The 15,494-nt window shown below is 42.3% G+C and overlaps 1 protein-coding gene across 2 annotated transcripts in view; it reads left to right on the top strand.

Annotated features, from left to right (window-relative positions):
- Positions 1–13,837, top strand: part of LOC132869647 (thyrotropin-releasing hormone-degrading ectoenzyme-like) — a 520,051-nt gene extending 506,214 nt beyond the window's left edge. For both annotated transcript variants that reach the window (XM_060902939.1, XM_060902940.1), the window contains 3 exons: positions 6,849–6,989; positions 7,200–7,281; positions 12,579–13,837. In XM_060902939.1, the coding sequence (XP_060758922.1) occupies positions 6,849–6,989; positions 7,200–7,281; positions 12,579–12,722 (367 nt within the window). In that variant the 3' untranslated portion in view covers positions 12,723–13,837. The remainder of the gene's footprint in view (positions 1–6,848; positions 6,990–7,199; positions 7,282–12,578) is intronic.
- The last annotated feature ends 1,657 nt before the right edge of the window (positions 13,838–15,494 follow it).

Below are 15,494 nucleotides of genomic sequence, written 5' to 3'. Positions count from 1 at the left end.
TACCTCTTGGTGGGTGGTTGTTTATTCACCATAGGTATGTATGTAGGGGACAAGTGAACCAGATTGTGGTCAGAACGGCCCAGCAGGGGGAGGGGTGATGAACTATATGCGTCCTTCGTGTTCACATACATTAAATCCAAAGTTCTATTGTCTCTGGTGTGGCATTTCACATACTGAGTGAAGGTTGGGAGAGTGGAGGACAGGGAAGCATGATTGAAGTCACCGGAGATTAGTAGCAGGGACTGGGGGTGCGATGTCTGAAGCTTTGACACTGTAGTGTGTAAGGGCCTCTGCATGCTCTTGCGACAAGGCTTTTGCAGATAGCTTTTCGCAGACAGTTGTAATTTATCGTTGAGCGGGGAATAATAGGCGTGCGCGATGTTATTCACCGCCACAATGCAAGGGGGCGCGAAGTCGCAAAATCGCTAGGAGTAGTTGGTGGGTGTGGTTAGTGGAGTGTTTATCCTCCGGTTACTTATAATGACTAGAACTGGAGTCGTATAGATGTACGTACTTCCTCACTTCCTCGATCAACCGCTCTTCGTGCTGCTCCCTCTTCGCTCGTGTTTTTAAAAATGGCGGTAGTGAAAACAAAACAAACCGGGAAAGTAGGGAAGTGGAAGTGCATGTACAGCGGATGTAGAGTGGACCAATCAGAGCCCTCTTGTCTGCGACGCTGTCTGCGAGGCTTCTGCGGTGGTCACAATTTTTGGGAGGTGCGCGCAGAGCGTCTGCGAAGGGGGGGGCTATGCAGATGCCATCTGCGACGCCATCTGCGAGGACTGCGTTGTCAGCATAAATTGGCCTTTAGAGCTCACAGGTTGCAGCAGCATCGGCCGCTGGGGGGATGTACACACTTATCGCGATAACGTGCGAGAATTCCCTCGGGAGGTAATATGGCCGAATGCTAACCGCTAGCAGTTCAATGTTTTTACTGCAATACTGCTCCTTTACCCTGATGTGCCCCGGGTTACACCATCGGTCATTCACAAACATCACTATACCCCCTCCTTTCCTCTTACCACTCTCCTTGGCTTTCCTGTCCGCTCTCACGAGTTGAAATCCGTCCAGAGTGACGTGTGAGTCAGGTAAGAGTTCATTCAGCCAAGTATTTGTATAGATAATAGACACTGCCAGTGAACAAAAAAGCAATTGGTGGATATGGGCCGTTAGATAGGAACTTTCAAATTTGCATATTCGTAAAGACAAATATATGTATAATTCAGCCTACATACTATTTTTCTCTTGTGAAAGATGCAGTCCTCTGTCCTCTTTAGAAAATCAGCCTGTCAGTATGTTTTTTTTTTTTTTGGTTTGTTTGTTTTTTTCCAGGGGTTTACAGTTTGTATGTTTTTACTCACAGAGAACCTTTTGTACACTCAGACACTTTAATAGGAACTTGTTCTTGATTCTAAGATCCCTGTTCTTGGCTGGCAGGAATGGAACCCAATGTGGTCTTCTGCTGAGATGCTTTTCTGCTCACCATGGTTGTAAAGAGTTGCTATGTCCTTCCTGGTAGCTCAAACCAATCTGTGGTGGGTTTCCTGAAAGCCTCTTAAGGCTAAGAGTGTCTTTAATTACCTCTTAATATCCATCGTTAAGCTAATGTGCTTTTCCTGAACAACATCATAGCCAAAATAGTCCTTTAGTTTGCTCTGAACTTACAATAAACTTGGATCACTTTTTCACAACAAAGAGCATCGCCTTGCAGCCAAATACACCAGACACACATGCGACTCTGAGGGACTCTCACAGTCAATGGGGAAAACTGGTGCTGAAACTGATGTGGGTGTTCAACTATTTTTCTTGTACATTGCAAGTACACTGAGTTAATTATTAAATATATGAAAAAGCATTATGAATTATTATTGTTCTTTCAGCTGCTCCCGTACATTCAGGGTCGTCACAGTGGATCTGTTCCGATATTTGATTTGGCATAGGTTTTACACCAGATGCCTTTCCTGACACAACCATCCCTAATCTATCCGGGCTTGGGATCAGCACTAAGCACACGCTGGCTTGTACAAACCCAGTGACTGGGTATTTTACGTAATCTGCATGTCTTTGGACTGTGGGGGAAACAAGAGCACCCAGAGGAAATCCACACAGACACGGGGAGAACATGCAAACTCCAAACAGAAAGGCCCCATCGGCCGTGAGGTTCGAACCCAGAACCTTCTTTCTGTGAGGCAACAGTGCTAACCACCATGCCGCCATAATGTAAAATTTCAATTATGAATTTCCACATACACATACATACAGTACCAGTCAAAAGTTTGGAAACGCCTTCAAATTCGATGTTTTTATTTTTTTTATTTTTTTTCCTACATTGTGAATTAATACTGAAGTCATCCAGACTATGCAGCAACACGTAAGGAATCATGTAGTAAACTTTAAAATGTTAATCAAACCAAAATATGTTTTAGATTTTAGATTCTTCAAAGTAGGCACCTTTTGCTTTGATTACAGCTTTGCGTACTCTTGACATTCTCTCAATCAGCTTCATGAGGTAATCACTCGAAATGGTTTTCCAACAGTCTTGAAGGAGTTCCCAGAGGTGCTGAGCACTCGTTGGCTGCTTTGCCTTCACTCTGCGGTCCAAATCATCCCAAACTTTTTCGGACGGACTGACCTTCATTTCTTAAAGTAATGATGGACTGTCGTTTTTCTTTACTTAGTTGAGTAGTTCTTGGCATAATATGGATTAGAACAGTACTCAAATAGGGCCACTCACTGTATATCAACTCTACCTCTTCACAACACAACTGATGGTCTCAAACACATTAAGAGGTCAAGAAATTAACTCTTGACAAGGCACAGCTGTAAATTGAAAGCCATTCCAGGTGACTACCTCGTAAAGCTGACTGAGAAAATGCCAAGATGTGCAAAGCTGTCGTCTAAGCACAAGGTGCCTACTTTGAAGAATCTAAAATATAAAACATTCTGGTTTTATTAACACTTTTTTTGTTTACCAAATAATTCCATATATATTTCTTCATAATATCGATGAATGACTTTAGTATTAATCTACAATTCAGAAAATTTTAAAATAATGAAAAACCACTGAATTGGAGGCATTTCCAAACTTTTGACTGGTACTGTACATATATACATACACACACACACACACACACACACACACACATATATATGCGCTTAATGATGCAATATATTAACATTTTATATTTCATTGATTTTTGGTTAAAAACAAACACCATGTGACCTCACTGACTGGATTTAGTAACTACTAATGCCTTTAGCAAATACTAATACCTATATTGAGGACACGCATTGCAAAGTAGCGCTTAGTAACGTTGCTTTTAAAGGTCCCCTTGCATCGTTTTTTCATTAATTGTGCGGTGGTCTCTAGTATGAATGAATGCCCTGTGAGCCGGTTTTGGTGAAAAAAAAAATGCTGTGGTTCTCCTGTTTCAGGCTGTTCTAGTTTGGTGGAGGAGTGGGTGGCGGGAGAACGACAGGATTTCAGCTCTTACTCATTAATATTAATGACATGTAAATGTGTTACCGCTGATTGGCTAACAGCAATCAGTAAACGTGTTACCTCTGATTGGCTAACAGCACTGTGACACTACCTCCAGTGGGTCAGAACAAGCGGATGTGGGTGTCTTTGTAAAAACTGTTCTGATTAGCTATTATGGTCTCGACATCGATGTTTTGACCAATAACAATGTAGATGTGGCAGCGGGGGCGTGGCCAAGCATCGGTCTGTGAATGGAGGGCGGAGTCAGGGAAGGTAAGTGGCAGAATCACTGCACCTGACGGGAATTAACGTGTTTGTGTGTCTTCCCCAGTGACTGCACCCTATAAGAGGAGAGGGAGAGCGGAGGAAGGGAGCTCTCTCCCCAACCAGAACGCGTGTATGTGTGTGTGAGAGTGAGTGAGTGAGAGACTGGGAGGGAGTCATTCATTCATTCATTCATTTATTTATTTAATTGAATACTCCCTGCGGCAGCGGCTCTCATCAAGGTACAAGGTACAGAGCGGAGCTCGCCTCGGGGTGTGTGGGGGGAATAACATCCCCTGGCTGGGAGCTGACAGGCCCTGGCAGTGCTGGTTCATTCGGGAGAGGGCAGGGGTCGCTGGCTGCCAAGTCTGGGGAGGCTGGGACCTAGGGTTAGGGTTAGATGAATTACGTCCTGAGGCGCGGAGCTAGCCCACCCAGGGAGCACTCTTTTGTTCGAGAGAGGGCAGAGGTTGCTGGCTGCCAAGTCTGGGGAGGCTGGGACCTCCCCTGCCCGAGTTACGAGTGTGCAAAGTCTGGCTGGAGCCGCCGTTGAAACGAAACTTATGCAGAGCACCGCGCCGCGCCTTGGGGTGAATTACGTCCCGTGGCACAGAGCTAGCCCGCCCTGGGAGCACTCTTTCATTCGGGAGGGGGCAGAGGCCACTGGCTGCCAAGTCTGGGGAGGCTGGGACCTCCCCTGCCTGAGTTACGAGCATGCAAAGTCGGGCTGGAGCCGCCGTTAGAAACACAACTGATGCGGAGCACCGCGCCGCGCCTCGGGGCGAATTACATCTCTCTCCTCGTGCTTTCTTCCCGTGGGCGGTCGCAAGCCAAGGTGGGTGAGGCCATGAATACTAATTTTCGAAGTGACGTAACTTCGTATGGCTTTTTCTGATCCACTCGTTTTTCTGACTATTTTCTTTCATAAGCTAATACAGGGACTGGAAGTAGAATTACATTTTCACATGCAGCATGCATATGCAACTCGGAGTGAACTATGGTATCTCAAAAAGAGCCAGTATTAAACATTTTTGGTGGAAGGGCACCTTTAAGACTCCTCCTTACGAGTGAGTTTGGGAAAATTATGTACAGAGACAACGTCCGTTGCTTGAGAGCGTCTTTAAACTCGCTCTTTAGCCCTAAAGGGCAACATTATCGGGAAGCCTACCGCTGGCCATTTTCTTCTGACCTCTTATCAAGATGTTTGTTTCCATCCTCAGAGCGGTCACTGCTCACTCATACCCCTTTTCCACCAAATCAGTTCCAGGGCTGGTTCGGGGCCAATGCTGGTGCCTGTTCACAACTTGTTCAACTTGCGAGCCAGCTGAGAACCAGTTTGCTTTTCCATAGCTCGCGGTGCTAAGGGAAGCCACGTCATTACGTCGCTGTATACGTCAGTTACGTCGCTGTATACGTCAGTTATGTCGCTACGTTTGCATAAACCTTGCCGCGAATATCGAAGCAAAAACAACACGGAAGAAGCAGCAGCGGCAACAACAACAATAATAATGGATGACTTCGCGTTTGTACAGCTGCTGCTTCTCGTCGCTTAAAAATGGCGACCTTTTGGGGTCTTATTGTTGTTGGTCTTGACAGCTCCGCCCCCCCGCTGATGTAAGCGGTTCTTTCCTCTGGCACAGCAGAAAGTTGGTGCTAGCCTGGAACCGGTTTTTCTGGCCCCAGAGCCAGTTCTTTGTCAGTGGAAATAGAAAACCCGGTTCCAAACTAAGCACTGGCCCCGAACCAGCCCTGGAACTGCTTTGGTGGAAAAGGGGCATCAGTGTTTTTTGTTTTTTGTACCATTCTGTGTAAACTCTAGAGACTGTTGTGTGTGAAAACCCCAGGAGATCAGGAGTTTCTGAAATACTCAAACTAGTCCATCTGGCTCAAACCAACACCCATGCTACAGTGAAAGAAAGTCACACTTTGAGATCACAATTTTTCCCATTTCAAGAAGCTCTTCATTTGTATCTGCATGATTTTACGCATTGTGTTGCTGTTAAGGGATTGGCTGATTTAGATATCTGCATAAAACAGCAGGTGGATGGGTGTCAATAATAAAGTAGCCGGTGAGTGTTTTATATTTAGGCACTGCCTAAAAGCGGAGCTCCTGATGTGTGTAAAATGTGTTTGTAAGTGGCGGTTAGAGCTGTCACTTATTATTCATGTTCTGGGTAGAGCTGTCAGCCCAGGAAGCTGTATTTGTTATGCTATAGTTGCTCATTGCTGTGCTTATATTCCCCATGTGCCTCCATCAGAGGTTTAGCGTTGTATGTTATAAAGCTTTGCTGTCTGTCACCCTGACATCTCATTCATGCACAATGTAAAGTTTGTGTGTGCTGTTTATTGAGTGTGTTTTGTTTGTGTTCAGTGCACTGGATGAACTGTGGTTTAGCATGAGACTGAGTGCAGAAGCTAATGGTGCACATTTGGCTAAGTTGTAGAGGTTTACATCCTCCGTTGAGTGTTAATTATTTTTGTTTTGTATTCTTTAGTTTTCACATGGATCAGTGTCTGGTGTACGGTGTTCAAGGCTATACTCGTGTTCAAGATGAATAAAACACATTTGCACCCATCAGAGACTCTCTACTGTTGTTCTTAATGTTAAGTGCTGTAAGAGTGTTAGTAAATAATCTCACATTATTTTTTTAAAAGCAAATTAAAAATAAGTGCTCGATTAAAAACCCATCCTATGTAAATAAAGATACATAATTTGTTGTCCGATGGTCATGTTTATGAGAGACATTGACTTGCACTTACGATTATGCAGTGTGCTGCTGTCAAGGGATTGGTTGATTAGAGAACTGCATAAAACAGGTGTATGGGTGTCCCTAATAAAGTGGCCAGTGAGTGTATATCCAAGCCTTAGCATCAAAAATGAATTGCAATGCTGAGTTGTTTTTGATTGTAAAGTGTGGAGGGATGGATGGTAGTGACATTTTGCCTTTCTAAATAACAAAGATACAATAACTCTAACTATAACAGTATAGCCATCACATATTTACGGCCAATGAAATCCGTTAATTTTTTCTGCAAATTCATATGGGACTCTCCAGAAAAATATGGAGAAATATCACCCACATTTTTGTTTGTTCTTTTCCAGACTGCTCAATTTGTCTCTAAGCTCAGATCTGGTTCCAGATCAAGATGTGATTGACATCATCATCCATGTTGGTCGCAACCCACATGGACGCCGTTTGGCATGGAGGTATTTCAGAGAAAAGTGGGACGTATTAAACTCCAGGTATGCTTCCCAAGCAGTATTCAGCTCCCATCTGTCTGTCTGTCCTGTGAAAATTTATATGTAGTTTCTGACTGGAATAAGTGTACATTGGTGAATTTTGACTTTTCTGATTGTGTGTGAAGTTCAGAATGGAACAAATTTCTTGTCTGTGCTGTTTGTGAGGCAGGTAAAAAGCAATACTTCACTGAATGTGGCTTTCCTCCTATGCAGGTATGGTGAGGCTTTATTTATGAACTCGAAATTAATCAGTGGTGTGACGGAGTTTCTCAACACGGAGAGCGAACTCCGTGAGGTGAGTTAGGAAGTTAAGATCACAACTTCACCATGATGACTGACAGACCCAGAGCACATGCCGTCTTCAGCTGTACTAGTAATTAATGGGCTCAAGTACATAATGTTTTTTGGACTCATGCTGATGTAACATTTTAGTCATCAAATTTTCTTTGTGAGAGAATAAAACCAGTCAGTCATTCTTCTAGAAGATATTTGAAATGACATTGTTTCGGCTGTTTTGTCAGCACTTCTGGCCTTTAATTTATTGCGTTTTTGTAATTACAAGATTTATCACTGTCACTTTAATTCATGCCTGATCGTCTTTTCCACCCATCCATGGAACCATTCAAATGAAACAAGTGCTACTTTAAGCCATTTGTGTTTCCCTTATAGCCTGCTAGGATTGTAGTCAATTATAAAAGAAAAATTTTCATTTAACAGCAAAATGTTGCACCAAAACAGCCAGAAATGCCACATTTTTAAATAGCTTGTAAGGAGTTTATATGCAATATGTTTGGACAGAGTCTTGCAAAAGTATTTATCCCCCTTGGTGTTTTGTCACATTACAAGCTGAAATTAAAATAGATTTTTGGAGGGTTAGCACCATTTGATTTACACAACAGAAATCTGGAGTGTGCATACAGTAGGTATTCACCCCCTTTTGTAGGAAACCCCTAAATAAGAGCTGGTCCAACCAATTCACTTCATAAGGTCACATAATTAGTTGATTACGATCCACCTGTGTGCAAACAAAGTGTCACATGATCTGTTCCATGATGTCTGTATAAATCAACCTGTTCTGGAAGGACCCTGACTCTGCTACACTGCTAAGCAAGCAACATGAAGACCAAGGAGCCTCCAAACAGGTCAGAGAAAAAGTTGTGGAGAAATATAGATCAGAGTTGGGTCATAAAAAATATCCCAAACTTTGAATATCCCAGGGAGCACCATTAAATCCATTATAGTAAAATGGAAAGAATATGGCACCACTATAAACCTGACAAGAGAAGGCTGCCCACCAAAACTCACAGACCAGACAAGCAGGGCATTAATCAGAGATACAACAAAGACAACAGTGAAGGAGCTGCAAAGATCCACAGCAGAGATGGGAGTATCGGTCACTTTAAGCCATACACTCCACAGAGTGGGGCTTTATGGAAGAGTGGCCAGAAAAAAGCCATTGCTTAAGAAAACACATTTGGAGTTTGCCCAACAGCATGTGGCAGACTCCCCAAACGCATAGAAGAAGATTCTCTGGTCAAATGAGACTAAAATTGATCTTTTCGGCCATCATGGGAAACGCCATGTGTGGCACAAACCCATCACCCTGAGAACACCATTCCTACATTTTTTTCATCTTAATTATTGTTTGTCACAATAAAAAATGATTTGCACCTTTAAAGTTGCAGGCATGTTGTGTAAATCAAATGATGCTAACCCTCCAAAAATCCATTTTAATTCCAGCTTGTAATGTGACAAAACAACACAAACACCAAGGGGGATGAATACTTTTGCAAAACACTGTATAACTGCCCAGATTCCAAATGCTGTGAAAACCAAAACTTAAATTAGGCTGTTTAAAAAGTCAGACCAGTTTGAGCCCAAAGTGCATTCATAAGCACTATCTATACATGTCACTTATATGCTTCAACTAAATATTTGGCATGGATGCATGTACAATTTTCTGAAACTGGCATGCGCGCGCGCACACATTTATATAATGGTGTCCAATGATTGTGCTGTTAGGCTTTTGTTTAATAATGATGAAATATCCCAAAAACATTCATCATAAACATTCAAGGTAATTTTTTCAAATTAATTCTATTAAAATTGTTTCAAGGCCCCAGCAAAAATGTGGACTTGAGATATGACCATGGGTGCTCTGGTGAGGAACTGACACTTTTTATCTGCTGTTGCCATCATTACCACTGCTAAGTTCAAATTGAACTGTTCAAAAATTGGATCCAGCAATTTGAACTTGAGCAAAGGAGTAGTTTACTGTGATTGTTTTTTTCCTCTGAAAATCATGGTGTATGGTCATTCACAATGAAAGAATATTCATCTTCAAAACTGTGCTTCAAAGTAATGAGGAACAGGAACTTTCACAGAAACATAGTGGAGTCAAAAGTACAATATTTGTCTTTCAAATATAGTAGGGCAAGTCATAAGTTTCCAAAAAAAAAAAATTACTCCAGCAAAGTGCAGATACTTGAAAAATGTACATTACTCAAGTAAATGTACTTCATTATTGTCCACCCCTGGTTTATGTGGGCTCTATGGAATGACTGGGAAGTGAGAAGGGACTTTTTAAACAGCAGATGTTACACAGAAATCATATTTGCACAAGCTCCACACAAAGCAAGCCCAGGCACATTACAGTACAGAGCCTTGAGTAGCTCCAAGACCACTTAAATTAATAATAACAAAGCAAAGTTTCTATGTCTTCAATTTCTTCTCAAGTCTCAAGTTTACAACAGTAAAAGCAGTGGACCAAAAAAAAAATATTATATATGATCCTGAACTTGGATTATGGTCTGTGTGGAGTTTTGCATGTTCTCTGTGTTCATGTGGATTGCTTCTGGGTTATCTGGTTTTCTCCAGGGTGAATTCTCACCATGTGAGAATTAAATTACATTACAGGCATTTTGCAGGCAGACAATCGTATCCAGAGTGACATACAACATGCCCAGAGCAGCCTAGGGAGCAGTTGGGGATTAGGTGCCTTGTTCAAGGACACTTCAGCCATTCCTGCTGGTCTAGGGAATCGAACCAGTGATTTTTTTGGTCCCAAAGCTGCTTCTCCAACCATGAGGTCATGGCTTCCCCAATTTTATGAAAACAAAAAATTAAAAGGCAAAATTTGATGACTATTTTAAAAAGTCCATCCATCTTCTACTGCTTATCTGGATCCAGGTCACAGGGGTAGCAGCCTAAGCAGAGCAGCCCAGACTTCCCTCTCCCTCGCCACCTCCACCAGCTCTTCCGGGGGAATTCTGAGGCGTTCCCAGGGCAGCCGAGAGATGTAATCTCTCCAGCGTGTCCTGGGTCTGCCCCGGGGTCTCCTCCCAGTGGGACATGTCCAGAAAACCTCCCTTGGGAGGCGTCCAGGGGGCATCCTAACAAGGTGCCCAAACCACCTCAACTGACTGACTCCTTTTGATGTGGAGGAGCAGTGGCTCTACTCAGAGTCTCTCCCGAATGACCAAGCTTCTCACCCTGTCTCTAAGGGAGAGCCCAGCCACCCTGCGGAGAAAACTCATTTCTACCGCTTGTATCCACAATCTCATTCTTTCAGTCACTACCCATAGCTCGTGACTATAGGTGAGAGTGGGAACTTAGATCGACCAGTAAATTGAGAGCTTTGCCTTTTGGCTCAGCTCTCTCTTTACCACAACAGACCGGTTTAGCGTCCACATTACTGCTGATGCTGCCCCGATCCTTCTGTCCAACTCCCGCTCCCCCTTACCCTCACTTGTGAAAAAAAAACTGAGATACCTAAACTCCTCCACTTGAGGTAGCAACTCCCCCCTGACCCAAAGTAGGCACTCCACCTGTTTCCGGCTGAGCGCCATGGCCACGGACTTGGAGGTGCTGATCCTCATCCCAGCTGCTTCACACTTGGCTGCAAACTGTCCCAGCGCATGCTGTAAGTCACAGAGTGATGAAGCCAACAGGACCACATCATCCGCAAAAAGCAGAGACGTGATCCTGATGCCACCAAACCAGACATCCTCCACCCCTTGGCTGTGCCTAGAAATTCTGTCCATAAAAGTTATGAACAGAACCAGTGACAAAGGACAGCCTTGGCAGAGTCCAACATGCACTGGGAATGACTCCAACTTACTGCCGGTAATGCGAACCAAACTCCTGCTCCGGTCATATGGGGACCGAATGGCTTGCAGTAGTGGGCCCTGAACCCTATACTCCCGAAGCACCCCCTACAGGGCACCACGAGGGACATGGTCATAAGCCTTCTCCAGGTCCACAAAACACATGTAGACCGATTGGGCAAACTCCCATGCACCCTCCAGTACCCTTGCAAGGGTAAAGAGCTGGTCCAGTGTTCCACGACCAGGACGAAAACCGCATTGTTCCTCCTGAATCTGAGGTTCGACTATCGACCGGACTCTCCTCTCCAGCACCCCAGCATAGGCTTTCCCAGGGAGGCTGAGAAGTGTGATCCCCCTATAGTTGGAACACACTCTCCGATCCCCCTTTTTTTTAAAAAAAAGGGGGGATTTTAAAAAGTCAATGGTTATAATATGGTCAATGTTGTTATCAGTAAACCAGAATAATATAATTGATTATTGGCACATGCCTTACTACAAATAAATTTAAGTATGAATGCTCTAAGATGAAAGATGGAGTAGATATACAGTACACTATATGGCCAAACATGTGTCGACACTGGACCATCCATTATCCATAACCACTTATCCTGTGCAGGGTCGCAGGCAAGCTGGAGCCTATCCCAGCTGACTATGGGCGAGAGGTGGGGTACACCCTGGACAAGTCACCAGGTCATCATGAGGCTGACACATAGAGAGAAACAACCATTCACACTCTCATTCAGACCTACAGTCAATTTGGAGCCACCAATTAGCCTAACCTGCATGCCTTTGGACTGTGGGGGAAACCGGAGCACCCGGAGGAAGCCACGCAGACAAGGGGAGAACGTGCAAACTCCACACAGAAAGGCCCCTGTCAGCCACTGTGCTCAAACCCAGAACCTTCTTGCTGTGAGATGATCGTGCTAACCACTACACCACCATGCCGCCACACCGGAACATAGTGCCCATATATAGTTCTTCCTCAATCTGTAAGTTGGAAGCACAAAATTGTATCAAATGTCTTTGTATGTTGTCACATTACAATTTCCCTTCACTGGAACCAAGAGACCCAAACCTGTTTCAGCATCACAGTGCCCCTGTATACAAAGCGAGTTTCATGAAGACATGGCTTGCTAAAGTTGGAGTGGAACAACTTGAGTGTTCTCTCCTGTACAACACTCTGATCTCAACCCCACTGAACACCTTTGGGATGAATTTGAGTGCCAACTGCACCCCAGGTCTCCTCACCCAACACCTGACCTCACTAATGCTCTTCTCGGGAAATGTCTTCCCAGAAGAGTGGAGGCTATTATAACAGCAAAAGGAAACTAAATCTATAAGAGGATTTTCAAAAAGCACATCTGGGTGTCATTGGTCAGGTATCTACATACCCGTGTGTAGTGTTTGTCTAGTCATTAGGAAAGGTCATTGACAAATACTTGAGAATCTTTAAACTAATTTTTCTTCTTTGTTTCCTCCTCCTTAGTTGAAGGAATTCATCCAGATGAGCAGTGGAGGAGCAGTGTCTGCATTCACTCGAGCGTTGGAGATTGTCAAGGCTAATGTTAAATGGCACAGTCTTTACAAGGAGCAGTTCTTCCAGTGGCTGAGCAAATCACCTAATGACTAATAATCCACCATGTTCATTATCTGTTAGCATGGAGTCTCAATCAAACATTTATAGACCATTAGCCATGGGAGAAGATAAAAGAACAATAAAATATAATTTTTGGACCCTGATAATCTGTTTTTTCCTGATCAAGAAAAGACCAGGCAATGGTGGAAGTAAATATGGAAGGAGTCAAATGTGTTGCTGCAAACAGAATCACTGTTAAATATTGCCTGGTGGTGTATATTTCAAGTGACATTCATTTTGTTTTCCCTTTTCTGAATAATCTTCTAATGTTCAAATCATATTTGTTTCATGCATGAAAACAATTTCCTCCCTCCAATGATCCAATTTTCAGAGTGAGTACCTGAGTCCCAGGACGCTCAGGTCAAAATTCAGCATTTCGTGGACTGTAAATTGATACTAATTCGAATGTAGATAAGCACAAAATCAGCCAGCGTGACAATCAGTGATTTTCAACTGAAATGGTCCAAAGACAGGAAAAAAGTGGGTGTTTGTTCCCTTTCTTCAAGCCATAGAAAGAAGGACAGAGGAGAGCCAGGCAGAAGTCCTTATTGGTGTATCGAATGGTTGTGTTTTTCTCGGCTGTATTGTATGTTAGTACTTGTTTTCTTCACACAAGGCCTCACCTTGTATATCTAGTGTAAATGCTAAATGGAAAGTAATCACTGTGTCAATATGTTCATATACAATTGTTTCTTTTAGAGGAAATCCTGAGAAGAACTGTAAGACGTTGGAAATACCTGGAAATCAGACATTTACAAGTTGTACTATTGTACTATGAATTTGATGTCAGACAAAGTACCTGATTATTGCTCATTTGAAAATCACATGGTAACATGATGCATATGTTTACAATGAGCTAAATTTATAATTAAAATATTAGTTGTATCAGCAGAGGATCCAGGCTCAAACATAATTTGAATATATAACGTTGCCATTTCATCAGTTAAATGTACCGTACAGGTGTACAGTTGAAAGTGTATAATTCCTGACTGTAGGCCATTTATTGCTATACACAGTTTGTCATCTTTCTTCTACCCTACAGACTAATCATGATACAAATTTGACAATTCGAATCGATGAAATAAAAAATAAATCGCGATTATTATCAAGTTGCGTAATCTTAGTTTTTCCTAGCTGTAATTGCATTATTTAGACAGCAGAGGGCAAAATAACATGAAGTAGCAGGAATGCACATTACATCACTCTAGGTGGAAGTAACGTAGCTCTAATGCCAAAAAACACACAAACATCTAAAATGAGAAACAGCTGGTGTGTGATTGACTATAGAAATAGATTTAACAAGAAATCAGAGGTCTCTTTTTACAGACTGCTGAAAGATAAAGAAAAGAGAAGCAAATAGAGGTAGTACAAATGTTCATAAAAGTTTATTAAGAAAAAGCTGAAATGTTAACTTTTTTCATTTTGTAATAAAAGGAACATTTCTGTTAATAGGCGTTTATATTTTACTCTAACCTTTCCAAATGTGGATAAATAATTATTTTCATTTATTAAGAAAATGAAACACAGTTTTTTTTTTATTTAACAAAAGAAATATATTTAAGTTGATAAAGAGCAGGAAAATAAATATTGCATGTTTTTGGTAATAAAACATTTTCATATTTTTTTCAATAATATTATGGGGAAATTGACTTGTGAACCCAGTATCATGATTCGAATCGAATCATGAATTGAGTGAATCATTACATGCCTAATAAAGATACTACAACAAGTCTGGATACGAGGGCACTTCAAAAAGTTCTCAGCCTCACCCGGAAACAAGTGGCGTAACTCCCAGTTTGGGCCATAACTGTATACTATAAAGCCTTATATCACTGTCCACAAAAACTCAAATGAAAGAAGTAATCACAAGAAAAAGGAGAGGAAAGCTTCAAGCTGGTGTGCTGTTGCTCCAGGACAATGCACCTGTCTACACAGCACAGGTGGCAGCGGCAAAAGCAGCCAAATGTGGCTCTGAACTGTTTCCCCATGCACCTTATTCACCTGACCTGACGTTGTCTGACTTCTATCTGTTTCCCAAACTGAAATCCTACTCACATGGTTGCCATTTTCAGAGTAATGAAGAAGTCATCCATGCTGTTGAGGAGGATCTGGAGGCTCAAGATGTGACCTCCTTCTGCAAAGGGAAAGCTTGAACATCAGTGGACCAAGTGCAGTGAACTTAAAAGAGATTGTTCTTGCATTATTTTTCAACACAATCTTTGATGTTTTCTGGGTGAGGCCAAGAACTTTTGGAAGTACCCTCATATTTTACCAGATATTATCTGGCTGGTGAATTCCCAGCACAGCAGTGGCACATACATGCTAATGTGTGGTGATGGTGATGATACTAGTGTATCAGGCACAACAGTGTGGCTGAGTAAGTTAAACACCTAAATGTTCCTGGTGGATTGAGAACAGTCCACCCATCAAAAATATCCAACTCACAATCAAATAAAGGACTAAAATGAATTCCAAATTTTCAAGCCATGTCTTCTCAGAGCTTTATGATTTTACAGACTTGAAAATGTTAAGGAAATTATCTTCCTGATATATCCCTTGTCAGGAAGTATGGCTTCATGTAAGGACAATACAACCCCAATTCCAAAAAAGTTGGGTCACTGTATAAACTGTCAAAATAAACAGAATGTGATAATTTGCAAATCATGGAAACCCTATATTTCATTGAAAATAATACAAAGACATCAAATGTTGAAACCGAGAATTTTTTTTTTTTAAATACATGCTCATTTTGAATTTGATGTCAGC

The sequence above is a fragment of the Neoarius graeffei genome, chromosome 21 (genome assembly GCF_027579695.1).
Source record: "Neoarius graeffei isolate fNeoGra1 chromosome 21, fNeoGra1.pri, whole genome shotgun sequence".
NCBI classification, from domain to species: Eukaryota; Metazoa; Chordata; class Actinopteri; order Siluriformes; family Ariidae; genus Neoarius; species Neoarius graeffei.
Note: the sequence above shows the minus strand (reverse complement) of the source record. Positions and strands in the feature narration are given on the sequence as shown.